The sequence below is a fragment of the Microtus oregoni genome, unplaced genomic scaffold, assembly GCF_018167655.1.
Source record: "Microtus oregoni isolate MIOR12 unplaced genomic scaffold, Mior012 000029F_ref0000214, whole genome shotgun sequence".
Classification (NCBI taxonomy): Eukaryota; Metazoa; Chordata; class Mammalia; order Rodentia; family Cricetidae; genus Microtus; species Microtus oregoni.
The window spans coordinates 3,489,908-3,504,494 of NW_024543088.1; the positions used below are offsets into that span (position 1 = coordinate 3,489,908).

General features: G+C 41.0%; 1 protein-coding gene across 3 annotated transcripts in view; it reads right to left on the bottom strand.

Moving 5' to 3' along the window:
• LOC121465022 (E3 ubiquitin-protein ligase RNF216) overlaps window positions 1-14,587 on the bottom strand; it is a 114,332-nt gene that overhangs the window by 57,891 nt on the left and 41,854 nt on the right. For all 3 annotated transcript variants that reach the window (XM_041678186.1, XM_041678184.1, XM_041678185.1), the window contains exons 10-13: window positions 12,981-13,031; window positions 11,981-12,118; window positions 9,345-9,493; window positions 8,780-8,858 (exon numbers count right to left, since the gene is read on the bottom strand). In XM_041678186.1, the coding sequence (XP_041534120.1) occupies window positions 8,780-8,858; window positions 9,345-9,493; window positions 11,981-12,118; window positions 12,981-13,031 (417 nt within the window). The remainder of the gene's footprint in view (window positions 1-8,779; window positions 8,859-9,344; window positions 9,494-11,980; window positions 12,119-12,980; window positions 13,032-14,587) is intronic.

Below are 14,587 nucleotides of genomic sequence, written 5' to 3' on the forward strand. Positions count from 1 at the left end.
CATGACTACACATACTGAGTTAGGCCTGACCTCAGCAGATCAGAATCTATTTTTCTCCACTACTAACTCTGAGTAACCAAGGTTACCGAGTCATCTCAGGGTTCATTACCATGCAGTGCAAACACAGAGCACACAGTGCACCACAGTTTCAAAGGGGCCGACATCTTCCCCTATTGCGGGCAGTGAGGTTTTCCAGGTCAGGGTAGCAGGCCAGAAAGAGACTTTGTTTTTTTAACTGTGGTCTGTGAGAAGGTCATGGAGAGTGCGGGGACGAGTGAGTTAACAGTTGTTTCCACTCTGCTTCCTGTCTCTAGTTCAGGGAGGACTAAAGGGTCAGAGGCCATGAAAGAACCTGAATTCAGAGAAAATGTAAAATCCACAAAGAGCACCTATGGTCCCAGAGTTGCTCTCATTTTGCTTAGTAAATGGTCCCCCATCTCTTTGCTACCACTTCCCTCCCATGTTCTATGCCTTGACACACACAGCCCCTCTAGGACTGAGGAGCTTCCTGCCTCTGATATTGCCATAGCAACAATGTCTCTTCTACCTGGAAAAGCTGGAAACCCTGCAGTGCTATGTGCTGAGAATGCAAAGGAGACCCCATTGCCCATGCTCTCTCTGGCACCTCATTGCACATGCGTACTCTCTCATACAGAGCCCTTGCTCAAGGACATTACAATGAAATCATTAAAACAAATTAAAGGGCTGACACCTGGTAGTTCACAATTAGTGAAAATAAGACGGGGTAAATCACTGTTTATAAAGGGTTTGCTGATTATTGATTCTTGAGAGATTTTTAACATGAGATTTTTAAAGACAACAAAAACACATTTTTCTTTCAGTGAAGTAAAAAACACAGAAACTTTTCATTAAAACATAAGTAAACTGGTGTGTGGTTTTTAGAAAGAGTTCCTGGTAGACTGTGCAAATGAGATGGGGCTGTGATGAGCCTGAAAAGCAAAGCTAAACCATAAAGCAACTAAGGGGGCAGTTTCTATTTCAATAGATTAAAAATCCCATCTTTTTCTGTAAGTAGTACAGAACAAACACAAGAGGTGGCAGGTATGTTCTGCTTCAAAATCAGCAGACAATAGCAGTCCTGACTTGAAGCAGAGGCAGGGGAAGTAGCTTGGACTCCAAGGGCTACAACTTTCAATTAAGTAAAAAAATATGACCAAGTCACACAGATACGCATATCTTATCTTTACTTTTTTTTGGGGGGGGAGGGTTTCGACACAGGGTTTCTCTGTAGCTTTGGAGCCTGTCCTGGAACTAGCTCTTATAGACCAGGCTAACCTCAAGCTCACAGAGATCCGCCTGCCTCTGCCTCCTGAGTGCTGGGATTAAAGGCCTATGACACCACCGCCCAGCTGAGGACTCCCTATTCTAACCCCTCCCTTTTCTGACTCCAATTATGTAGTATGAAGAGAGCCTTCACATAAGGCTTAGCAATCTTTTTGTCAGCAAGACATTCGGTTCTTGTCAATGCCAACTTCCTGATTAAAGGTCCTCTCTGACAGAACATGAGTCTAGGCTTCATCATCTCTGGACAATGTGAAAGCTTGGTTTGTCAAAGAGTCAGCACACTAACTGGATCCCCTCAATATCGTGTGGTTAGTAAGTGCCGATGGCCTTACTACCACAGTTGGAGCTGTTCTGACAAACGACAGCTGGACCAGATTAATTTACATTCTCTCCACACATTCATTCAGCTACTGCAGGAAGCTACAGATGCATAGTTTTTAACAGCAAACTGTTTTCTTGCAGATGTGATTTTTGGTTATATTTCATAGACATAAGAGTTAAGAGCACTGGAAATGGGATGGAATAGGGCCTGACAGCTTTTTTTTTTTTTAAGGAAAAAAAAAAAGATGGGCAAGGAAGAGGATTTGTAGGTGAAATGGACAAATAAAGCAAACCCAAGTGATCTTGGGCAGAGATGGGTGATTACACAACCACATTCACATTCTCAGTGTCTACTAAAAGACCCCATACAAGATCTTCATGTTATTTTCATTCAACTCTTTATACTGGCTGTCTTTCCTTAGCACTTGCTTATTGTGGACTGGTGAATATCTACCTTATGACCCTGGCCAATTTTCTAGGAAGCTCTACGTGTACTGTGGAGCATATAGTAGAGTTGTAACTCCAAAAAGATAGAGGTTCAACACGGAAATGTCTGATATTACACAGAATATTTGAAGCCATCTCAGAACCTACAAAATCTACCATTCTTCCATTCCATACCAAATACACCCTTATCCACTGCTGAAAGCAGCATGGCAAAACAATGCTTTGCAAGCATACCAGGAAACTGAACAGACAAACACTTCATCACATCCATGAGACGCAACCTATTTCACATAAGACAGTCTCACTCTTCAGGGATTTGGGCTGCAAGCCTTCCTCTTTCAGATAACGCCTCACTATAAATGCCTTATCTCAGAGTGACAGATTCCTGGAAATCCAACTGGAGTGTAGGTTACTGGCAAACACTGCATGCAATGAGAAAGCAGATGCCTTTGGTCTTGCCCAGGCCAAAATTAGCTCGTGGCTCATTTTTTGCACATGCAAAATCCTCAAGGATTAACTGCCAGTTTAGCAATCTTGTTGAAGAGAAAGGTCACCTAGAGAATTAGGGCAAGTACAGAAGAAAAGGTAGGTGTCCTTCCTAACAGTGCATCCATCTCTGCAGTGAAGTTCTGAATGCATGTATTGGTTTGCTTTAGCACTAACCTAGAAGAATTTTATCAATTCTGTTTACAAGACAGTTGTGCTGACAAAAATACTTTGTAAATACCCAAAGGGAAGAGGAACCCTAACTGTGGAGTACTAGTGCCACCTAGTGGCATTTTGTTTCATAGCACACACAAGACAGCCTAACATGGATGTTGTCTGTTATGAGCTTTATTTTATCTCCCACAGACCCCTTCCTCAAAGAACAAAAAAGGAACCTAGAACATGAGTGCCATTTTCCTTAGGGAAAAGTCTGAAGCACATGGCCCTGGAAGCTTTGCCACCCTGTGCTGCATTCTCTTCACTGTGAGTACTGTGTACGTAAGGATGAAAAAGCTTGATCCTCTGAGAACCACCTAACCGTTTGCACAGTATCAAACTACAGGCTCCAAGCTCTTTCTCCCCTCAACCTCTTCAGACTGCGTGACCTGTCACTTTGCAAATGTGCACTGAGGAACTGGCAAACACACACAGACAAGATATTTTACTTCCACCTTGAAATCCAAATATGCTAAAAGCAACATCAACTTTTTTTTTCTGCTGAGATCCTGCGAGATCCCCATTCCATCATGCAGTGGATCAAAGCAGAAGACTCACCTGTACCTTTCTTGCCTTTCCCACATTTAGCCTGTAACTTACAACCCTGACCTGGGATCCTCTTCTCAAAAACTCCCAGTTACTTCTGGTCCTTGAGATTGGAAGTTATTGCTGAGACAAACTTGAACCTTATGGTGCACCTCCATCTTAACAGGGGAACAGAAAGTGAACTATACATGCCCTGCCCTCTCCAAAACCTGTGACAAAAATTAACATGACATCCATTAGGAACTGCTAGCTAAAAACAATATGTTGTATAAGCAGATACCAACAACTTTTCTAATTCAAACTACTCATTGAACAGTAATTCTTTTATTTCCTCTCTTCTTAGACCTGGCAATTACTGTTCAGAACCCTGCTGCTTGCATCTGGTTGCTTTAAAAACTGTATGTACTTTTCTCCTACCACAACCTTCTGACATGACATTCTGCTTGTGCAACAGAAACACAAAGAAATTCACCTCCAGGGGCTGGAGAGATGGCTCAGTGGTTAAGAGCATTGCCTGCTCTTCCAAGTGAGTTCCAAGACAGGACTACATATAGAGAACCTATCTAAAAAAAACCTGAGAGGGGCTGGAGAGATGGCTCAGAGGTTAAGAGCATTGCCTGTTCTTCCAAAGGTCCTGAGTTCAATTCCCAGCAACCACACGGTGGCTCACAACCATCTGTAAAGAGGTCTGGCGCCCTCTTCTGGCCTTCAGGCATACAGACAGAATATCGTATACATAATAAATAAATAGATAAATAAATAAATATTTTTTTAAAAAAAGAAATTCACCTCCAAGAAGCCAAAATATGTCTTTTCTCTTGGTAATCTGGTATTTCAAGCATCTGTTATAGTAATAGAAAACTAACACAGTTACCTTGTTCTTGGTCTCAGCAAAGAAACTTTCCATACATTTGAATTTTTCTGTTTTCTTGCTGCTACTGATTTTTAGCTTCACTCCACTGTGGTCAGAAAAGACACTTGGTACGATGACAATCTTAAGTCTTAGTACTTGCATTGTGAACTGTCATTCTATCCTGAAGATAGCATATTCATGTGTGCTTGCAAGGGGTTCTTTTACTTCTGATTGGCAGAATGTTGTGTGTCTGTTAGGTCCTACTCAGCCTATAATGTCACTGAAGTCTGCCACTTTTTCAGTCTTCTGTTGGGCTGCTCTATCCATCATAGATCTTGTTTGTGTGCTACGATCCAAAACTTTCTTGAATTCTATTAATGTCTGCTTCATAAAGGGTGCATACAGTCAGTCATCTCTTAGGTGACTGGATTCAGGCTTCCTGTGTGATCTGAATGAGAATGCTGCTCTACTGGCTCAGGCATTTGAACACTAGCAGTGGTGCTGCTTGGGGAGTTAGAGGAGGTGCGGCCTTGATGGAAGAAAGTATATGCTGGGGGGTGGCTTTGAGATGAAATAGGTTTACCCTACACTTCTAATTTGCTCTTTCTGCTTCATGTTTGCTGTTAAAGATGTGATCTGTCAGTTTCCTGCTTCTGCCACCATACTTCCTTGCCCTTATAATTTCTTCTTCTATAAAGTGCTTTCCTTGATCATGATGTCATAGCAACAGAGAAGTAACGATCAACCCCTTTGGGTAGCCAATTTTGCTAATGCTCTAGTTCCCTATATGAAATTGCAACAGTATTTGTGTATAACCTATGCACACCCTCACTTAAAACAACCTCTTAGGGAAGAATGATAAAAAGAAGTCTACACATGTTTAAAGCAGGAGCCATTTTTCCTCCAGGTATTTTTATCTGTGATTAGCTGAATCTATGGCTACAGATCCCATGGATACACAGGATGGTCATGTATTTATAACTGTCTTCTCTTTCACATGATAGTTTTTAAGTTTATTTTGTTGAAGAATAGTCAACCTGCTCTCTTGGTTATCATTTCTGCATAAATACCTTTCCTTTCACCTTCAGCCAGCATATATTCACAAACCCAGTATAGGCTTTTGTAGATAGCATAACTCCAGAGCATGAGTTAAAGTACAGTCACTCTGCATGTCGTTTGTTCACGAATTTATTCCATGTTGCATTTAAAGCATCACCAGTAAGAAGGAACTTAATATCACCTTTTTTTTTTTTTGGTGTTTGTGTGTGTGTCTTTTCTGGTCCTTTGTTTCCTGTATCCCTTTATGCTTGGATTTCTTACCAAGATTCCTTTTTCGGTTTTCTTTTGCATATTCTCTATAGAAGTCTTCCCTGAGGTTACCATGGGACATACATAAAATATCTTGCATTCATAACAATCTTTTTTTGTTTTTCGAGGCAGGGTTTCTCTGTAGCTTTTGGTGCCTGTCCCGGAACTAGCTCTTGTAGACCAGGCTGGCCTCGAACTCCCAGAGATCCGCCTTCCTCTGCCTCCCGAGTGCTGGGATTAAAGGTGTGCGCCACCACCGCCCGGCTCATAACAATTTTTTTAAACTGATTTATACACTCTACTTTCTTACATCCACCCACTGTGGATTGACATCACAAGTTACATCTTTTTTTGTTGTTGTGAATCTATTAGTACTTTAATAGTTTTTGTCTTTTAAAATCTGTATTATTTATATATAACCACCATATTACATAATTCTGTATGTCCATACAAATTCTCCCTAACATACAATAAAGTTTTATACCAATAGGCCCACTGTAAGCTGAAAATGCATTTGATTCACCTAACTTCCCAAACACCAAAACTTAGCAATACAGCACAGTATAGAAGGCTCACTGTTTACTTGTGGTTGTGTGGCTGACTGGTAACTGTAGCTTGCTGTTGTTGCACAGTATCATATTAGAAGAGTATTATTATAATACATTACTAGTCTGACAAAAAGATCAAAATTCAAAGTACAGTATATTAGGCTGAGCAGATGCCTTTGTGGGTTAAAGCTTACTTCCAAGTCTGATGACTTGATTTTGATTCCTGGGTTCCACATAGTATAAAGAGAGAACCCATTCCCGTAAGCTGCCCTGACTTCCACATGTGCATACACCAACACACAGACTCACATGCACACACAAATAAATGCAATTTTAAAAATACAGGGTTTTTTTTTTTAGGGTAGAAAAACCCTAAATCAGGAAATATTTGTATACTTACTTGATAATCGACTTTATAATTTTATATACATTTGTGCTGCTATTTATTTAGTCTTTTCCCCCAAATACTGGGAATACAGGAAAATACCTGGTTTCTCTTCCCCTAATTTCCGTGTATATGTGCACGTTCATTTATGTGTGTATATATGTATGCACGCGGATCCTGAGTTCATACAGAAGGACACAACCATCTACAGTGGGATCTAATGTCCTCTTCTGGAATAAAGGTGTGCATGTAGACAGATCACTTATACAGAAGTAAATAAATCTTTTAAAGGGGGGGGGGGTGGTCTCTCGCTGGAACTTAGGTTCACCGGTGAGAGTCAATTTCTGCCTCCCAAGTGCTGAGGTTGTGGGTGTGCCACCATACCTGGAACTGAAGGCAGGATCTCACACTTATGTAGCAAGTACTTTACTGATTGTGCTTTTTCTAAGCCTTGCTTTATTCTTCTTTTTCTTCATTTTTAAAAAGCTTTTATCTGTCTGTCTGTCCATCTGTCTATCTTTGGTTTAGGGATTCTCTGTAGCTTTGGAGCCTGTCCTAGAACTAGTTCTTATAGACCTGGTTGGCCTCGAACTCAGAGAGATCCACCTGCCTCTGCCACCAGAGTGCTGGAATTAAAGGTGTGCACCACCACTGCCCGGCTTTATTTTTATTTTTTTAAAGATAGTATTTTACTAGATAGCCTTAGGTGGTCTGGAACTTGTTATGATAGCCTGAAACTCATATTGCTCTTCTTGCCTCTGCCTCCTGAGTACTGGAAATTAAGGGTGTGTGTCACTGGGCCTAGCCCCATTCAATTTCTTTCAGCTACCAGACTTCCTTGTTTGCAAGGTTTCTGCTGAAAAATCCACTGAATTTTATGCATGCTTCACATGAGGGAGAAAAAAAAGAGGGAGGAGGTGTCTTATAGAGTATCCCCTGGCTAAAGTGGAACTTACTATGTAGACCACACTGGCCTATAACTCACAGAGATCTATTTAATTGCCTCTGCCTCCTTAGTGCTGGGATCAAAGGTATGAATCACCACATTTTTTTTGTTTGTTTGTTCTTTCTTCCTTTTTAAAATGTGTATGAATATTTTGCCTATATTTATATCTGTGTGTGTCCCTGGTGCTTAAGGAGGATAGAAAGCCATTGGATCCTTTAGAATTGGAGTTACAAATTGTTTTGAGCTGCTGTGTTGGTGCTGGGAATTCAACACAGGTACTCTGGAAGAAGAGTCAGTGCTCTCAACCTCTGAGCCATCTCTCCAGCCCCATTTTTTAATGTATTTACTTTGTATGTATGTATGTATATATGTGGGTACATGTACCACAGCACCATGAGTAGAGATCAGAGGACAACTTGCTGTACACTTCTTACCAGCCAAACAGGTCTTCAATACTTTGCCTCTCCTTTACTCAGGATGCAATGCCTGCTCTCACCCAGTTCATGAGCTTCCTTCACTTGTTCTATCTGCCAAAGTCCAGGCTGATACTACTCCTGGCCAGAACATCCCTTCACCATTCACTTGCTTTAGTTATGTTTCTGTTTCTTTGTGTCTTAGCTCAGGTGCCGACTGCTCAAACATTCCAGTGCCTGACACACCAGATACCCACAGGGACATCTTACTGTGCCTTCCTATTCCAAGAGGTCAGAATTGTGAGAGAACAATTCATACACAACAAACTGAAGTAGGGACAACTTACAGAATGGTTACATCAACTATAAGAATACATAAAACTTTCACACAGAAATACACATCTGTTTAGAGGGAAGGCAATGTCCACTAACTAAAACCCCTAAGTGGTTTATAAATAGCTGGTAAATTTTAGGACATTTTTATAGAGTAGAAGCCTTATTAAATGACTTTCAGTAGTGAGGTGACTGCATAGCTCTGCTCACCTGAAATGGCTGATTATTTTGAAAGAGTCACGTGAAAACCTACCAGATAAGACAGAGATGCTAACACAGTGTTTAGCTCCTTAATCAAAAAGTGACACTTGGACTTTGAAACTGGTAGGAAGTATATCTGTGTACGTGCTGCATTTGAACAGAGAATAGGGAAAAGAGCAAGCAACAAATACAACTAAGCAAAAGAAAAAACCCCTCACGTGTTGTGTCAAAGTACCTGTCTTTATAAAATAACATAGAAAAGAGATCCTGAGCTTTGAAAACTGGAATGCCACAAGTAATCTCATCTCTAACAATGCTGACTAGATCTTCAGTGACTTCATGAAAAGGACCAGGCAAACTGTTCTCATGCATGCATCAGCATGCAGACAGACCATAAACTATATACGTCATCGGGATAATGCAAAGCACCAAAATTCAAGCAATGTGTCAGGAAAAAACTGTGTTCCTTACCTTTCGGCAGCGAGGATTAGGACAGCTGAACCTCTTCACATCGCTGTCCAACAGAGCAGGGAAGCTACATGAGGGGCATCTGAAATAAAAAGGACAGGCAGATCACTCAAGTTGGTTAAAGTAGACTTCATGGGACTGTGTTATCAAATGGAGTGTTACGTAAAACAGACAGTGCTGTGTACTCCTTTAGTTTTCATTCTAACATAGACTGAGCTTCTTCCTTTACTTGGACTTACCAGGGAATATAGGCACCATCCCAGTGTTCAAATTTACTGTCAACCAAACACCACAAGCTTTCAAGAATTCTTTGTAACCATTACTTTTCCTCCCAATCAGGATACAGTGACTTAGCTACAGTCTGGAAGATTGGGTAGTAAATAAGGTACACAGAGTCTATTGATAGATGCTTTCGTTATAAAACTTAGTTAATTATTTCATTTCTCAGCAAGGAGTGCCAGAAAACCCAGACAAACCAGCTACACCACTGAATCTTCTCGCCTGATCAATGCTCCAGCAGACTTTACTTTTTTTAAATTTGGGGAATCAGTAGACTCTCAGAACTCACCGAACAAGTTCATCAGCATAGGCTGCAGCGACTTCCTCTTCAGCTTTCCGTTCATAGTATTTGAACAGAATGGTCTGGGGAAGCACCTTCTCCAGTTCACTGGTTGGGAAGGAACATGTGCAGCTGCCTTCCATGCAACTGAGTTCTGACTAGAATAAAGTAAGCAGGTAAGAAAAAAAAAGTTAACCAGGGATTCAGAATAACTAAAGCTAAGGGACAGTGGTGGCAATGACACAGTTGTAGCAAAGTCCTCCTGTTCTCTGAGAAATCATTCTTTAAACCAGGAAGCATTAACAAGCACATAAGGGCTCTCCTCAATGTTAGTAGACTACCTTCAGCAGTCCAAACTACAATCTATAAAGACTGAACACCAATAGCTAAGGTGACATGGTTCAGCTGGCAGACGACGCTGGTTATAGTGTCTGAAGTAAGCTGCTTCTTGGAAGGGGAGAGGAAAGGTGGTAACTAGGTAAGAAATGGTGAGGGAATAGTTTGGGCTTCTATTCTGATTTTATGGATGGCAATCAACATAAAGGAGGGAATGTTCAGGGTCGAGTGTGGCCTCAAGAACACCTGTTTCAGAAGGGGTCATACTCCATACCTACAGGATTGGTACAGAGAGCCCAGGAAAAATCTGAACATACAGTCTCGCTGAGTTTCTTTAGTCTATCAAACTCTGATGCCATTTTCACAGGTTGTCCATACTTCAATCCTATCAATGCAATAAAGTCTCTATAAAAACTTAAAGGACAGGGTCTAGAGAACTTCTGGATGTTGAATACTGGAGGCTTACAGGAAGGGGAATAAAACTCCAACCCTGCAGGGCATTGGTGGCACTTTAATCCCAGCACTTGGGAGGCAGAGGCAGGCGGATTTCTGAGTTCAAGGCCAGCCTGGTTTATAAGAGCTAGTTCCTGGACAGGTTCCAAAGCTACAGAAAAACCCTGCAATCCCCCCCACCCCACCCCCGCCTTGCTAGGAGGATGGTGCATCCTAGTTAGGGACAGAGCTCTTATACTAGATAGCTTGGTCTGCTGATCTGGAGCTTTACAACAACCTTTGTATAAACCTCAAGTATAAGCAGCGGAGGCATTTATATCCTAAGGGTAACCAACAGCCATTGGACTTAAGGCCAATTTAATAGGAGGGAATTCATCTCTGATACTGTAAATCTAGTCTACTACCCATGGATGTAAGGCCATTAAGGAAAACCTACTACCCTTAGTTTCACTGAGCCAGTATAATTTCAAATTACATTCTAAATACTAATCCCTGTACTGTAAGTATAGCTCTGATCCTCCATCAAGCTAGCCTACATCTAAGGCCAAAGGAACATCACAGAAGGTATGGAAAGGTTCTAAGAGCCAGAGGACCAAGATGTAGGCTACAAGAAAATGTCTTCTATATTTTATGGGAAGACTGTACCCACAAAATTTCTACATGTCAACACCTTAATGAAGGTAACACCTGAAATGAAGACATTCAGGTGATAAATGGCTGCTGATGGAGGGAGAATCCGTCTTCTCTAGGGATGAACCCCTTAAACACACATATAACACTAAAATAACTTAGCAGGTTATATGTGTTTATTCTTTTTCTCTCTTCTCTCAAATTAAAGAAAACGAGGCTGCATGGGTGTTGGTGGCACACATCTTTAATCCCAGCACTCAGGAGACAGAAGCAGGCAGATCTCTGAGTTTGAGGCAAACCTGCTGACATAGTGAGTTCTAGGACAGTCAGGGCTACAGAGAGAAACCCTGTCTTGAAAAACCAAAAGTTAAAGAGGCCAAAAATGTAAGGATGGTAGTCACAGGAGACAACGGATGGTTGGAGTGTGTGTGATGTAAATATAGTACATGCATATGACAATCCTTAAAAATAAAAGTCCACGTTTTAGATCACGATGTTAGTTTCTTCTCTGTCTTCTTCTCTTTCCCCTCTCCCTCTTTGCCTTACCCTGTCTGAACTAGGGAAGGAACACGGGGTCTTACACATGTTAGGCAAGCACTCTAACTGCTAGGTCTATAAGGTCTTACAGCCCCAAAGGAACCCGGGGTCTTACACATATTAGGCAAGGACTCTAACTGCTAGGTCTATAAGGTCTTATAGCCCCAGGTCCCCAGTCCTATTTAAAAAAAAAAAAAAAAAAAAACTTTGAGACAGGATATCAACTAACTTGTTCAAGCTATTTTTGAATCTGTGATCCTTCTGTCTCAGCCTTCGATGTAGCTAAAATTACAGACCTGAGCCACTTGGCTCAATATCACTTTGGTATGAGTGCTGAAAGAGATATAAAACAATATGCAACACCTCTTAATACTATTTGTTGGTGTTAAGTGAAAGGGACTTTGGAAAGAGAAATATGATCTTACATCTATTATGACTTTTTAAATGAACTACAAAATCTTTATGTAAAAATATATTACTACACTTTCATATGCTCAAAAAATAAACTCTTCCTGAGTTCACCCTTTATCTAATTGTGACCAGGAAAGTGAGCGCTGAGGCAGGAGGCCCTGTGGAGCTAGACACAGGGCATGAAGGAGTCAGAACCAACATATCACCTATCATCAGAATTTTCCTCCCCACACAAGTACAGTCATCTTTCATATTTACGTGCATGACATACTTCTTACCTTTCCAGACCCAAATACCGCCTCTTGGGCATATCTGATGAGACATTCTTTGCAGAACAAGTGAGCATCAGCACATTGTGTCAGCTCCTCAAATGGAAATTCCCCATAGCAGCAGCGACACTCAATCAGCTGTCCATCCTGAAAGCCAAAGAAGATACACATGAACACCCCCATATGCCATTCAAGAACTGTGGCCTTATCTTCCTTGAAACAGATTCACAATGAGGTGACACCAAATAACAGTGAACTTTTTTTGCTATCTAACCCTAGCACAGAAGCTGGTATCATGACAATATATGTATAATGACAATTCTTAAGACACTAAGAAAGGAGAAATTAGACTTTGAGGTCAACCAGGGCTATGGAGTGAGACCTGGTCTCAAAAAGTAGGTAAACAAAAAACATAAATCCAATTGAGACTGTCAGTATGACACTATACCATAGCGAGCAACTGCTGCAACAGATACTGACGTGACTATAAAAGGGCTAACGGCATGGCACATTACCCAAGAAGCTGTCTAATGCTGGATTTGTTCCTCTTGTCAGAAGATAGGATGCGAAGAGACCATCAGCTGGCCCTAGCTTTTGGTTAAAGGACTAAGGAAAATAAAGTCGCATCCTTAAGTACATGCAGAGATGTGATGCCACTGCTCATTGAGAAGACAGATCCAGTCAGCAGCCTGCTCTCAGCCATGCCAATAAGCAAGTGGGCAAATATGGCACAAAACCCCTAGCCCAAGGCTACACACAGGGAATCTGAGTGTAGGAATGTAGAACCGTCCCTTCTGGCAACTGTCTAGTAAATTTCTGTTCGTGCTCTTTGGGAACATATCTATCTCCTTCCAGTTCTGTTTTGGTCTTGTATTATGATAACATCCACTAGCTGTTATACTGACTGTGAATTAAGTCAACTGCAAATTCACAAGTCAAGAGGAGGTTATAAAAAAAAAGTTTGCTTTGAAAAGCCAGAATAAATGAACTTGTTGAGATTTAAAAATACCTTTTGATATTGTTCTTCATTCATCTGAAGAGCAAGCAAAAAGTCTTCGTGCTGAGAAACAAAAGAATCAAACATTCAGATGTAGAAAGGAGATTATAAGGCACAAGCATGGATTTCAATTTATACACATTATTAATAGGTATCCCTTCAGTTAACATGGTTTAGTAGTTGAAAAGGTTACCAAAGGATAAATCTGCAGAATGAACAAGGAACAGATCAACACAGATGTTGTCTGGGATAACAAAGAACAGCAAGAATAAACAGGAAGCTACAGGTGCCAAAACCAAGTCTGATAACTCGATTTGCTGGTCAAGTTGGGAACCAACCAGTACCATCTATTGCTGCAGAAGAGTAAAATGGCTGACTATGAAGGAAGCACGTGGTGTAAACTCAACAGTGGAAAAAAAATTGTTTGATTGTTTTTTGAGATAGGATCTCTCTATGTAGTACTGGTCTGACTTAAAACTCACTCTGTAAATCAAACTCAAAAATCAGCTTGCCTCCTCCCCCACTTCAAGTGCTGGGATTAAAGGCATGAGCCACAATGTCTGCCCAGAACTTTTGTGACAGAGACACACTATATAGCCCAGGCTGGCCTCGAACTCATGAAGATCTGCCTGCCCTTGCTTCCCAAGTGCTAGGATTAAAGCTATATGCTATCAAAGTCATGCTCAGGAAATTGTCCCCAAGATGCTCTTAGGTATAAATATGAACTGACATATTTACACAAACATATTTACAGACAGCAAACCCTAGAAACAAGCCTTGACCCTCATCAAACAATGTTACAGGCAGTTTTAAAAAGCAAAGAGGAAGACCTCTATGGTTTGTGGGCAGAGGCTGCTTGTTTGCTCCCGGCTGCCCAGACCCGAATTAACCACATAGAAACTGTATTAATTAAAAAACTGCTTGGCCAATCTCTTAGGCGTATTGCTAACTAGCTCTTATATCTTAAATTAACCAATTTTTTTCATTTTATATTTTACCACGAGGCTCATGGTTTAGCAGTACTGAAGTGTGGGCATCTTTCTCCTCTGGCGGGTACCTGGCATCTCTTTGACTCTGCCTTCTTTTCCCTTCAATCTCTGCTTGGAATTCGCCACCTTGCCCTATTCTGCGCTGTCATCAGCCCAAAGCAACTTCTTTATTAACCAACGGTAATTAAAGCATATTTACAGCATAAAGACGGAAATTGCCATTCTGTAGGCAGAGGATGCTTCTTCATTTCTCAGCCACCCAGACCCGAAATAATCACACAGAAACTGTAATAACTGCAATACTGTTTGGCCAATAGCTTAAATGTATTTTTAGCTAGCTCTTATATCTTAAATTAACCCATTTCTATTATATTTTACAAGTGTTATGCTGGTGTCTTTCTCCTCCAGTGGCTACATGGCGTCTCCCTGACTCTGCCTATCCTCTCCTCCATCTGCCTGCAATTTCTGCCTTGCCCTATTCTGCACTGCAACAGGCCCAAAGCCACTTATTTATTAACCAATGATTAAGAATCATATTTACAGCATAAAGAGGGAAATTCCACATCAGGGAATGTCTGCTAGGATGCGGTGCTAAGTGAAATAGCAGGAACTTAAGAGTATCTCTCTTAA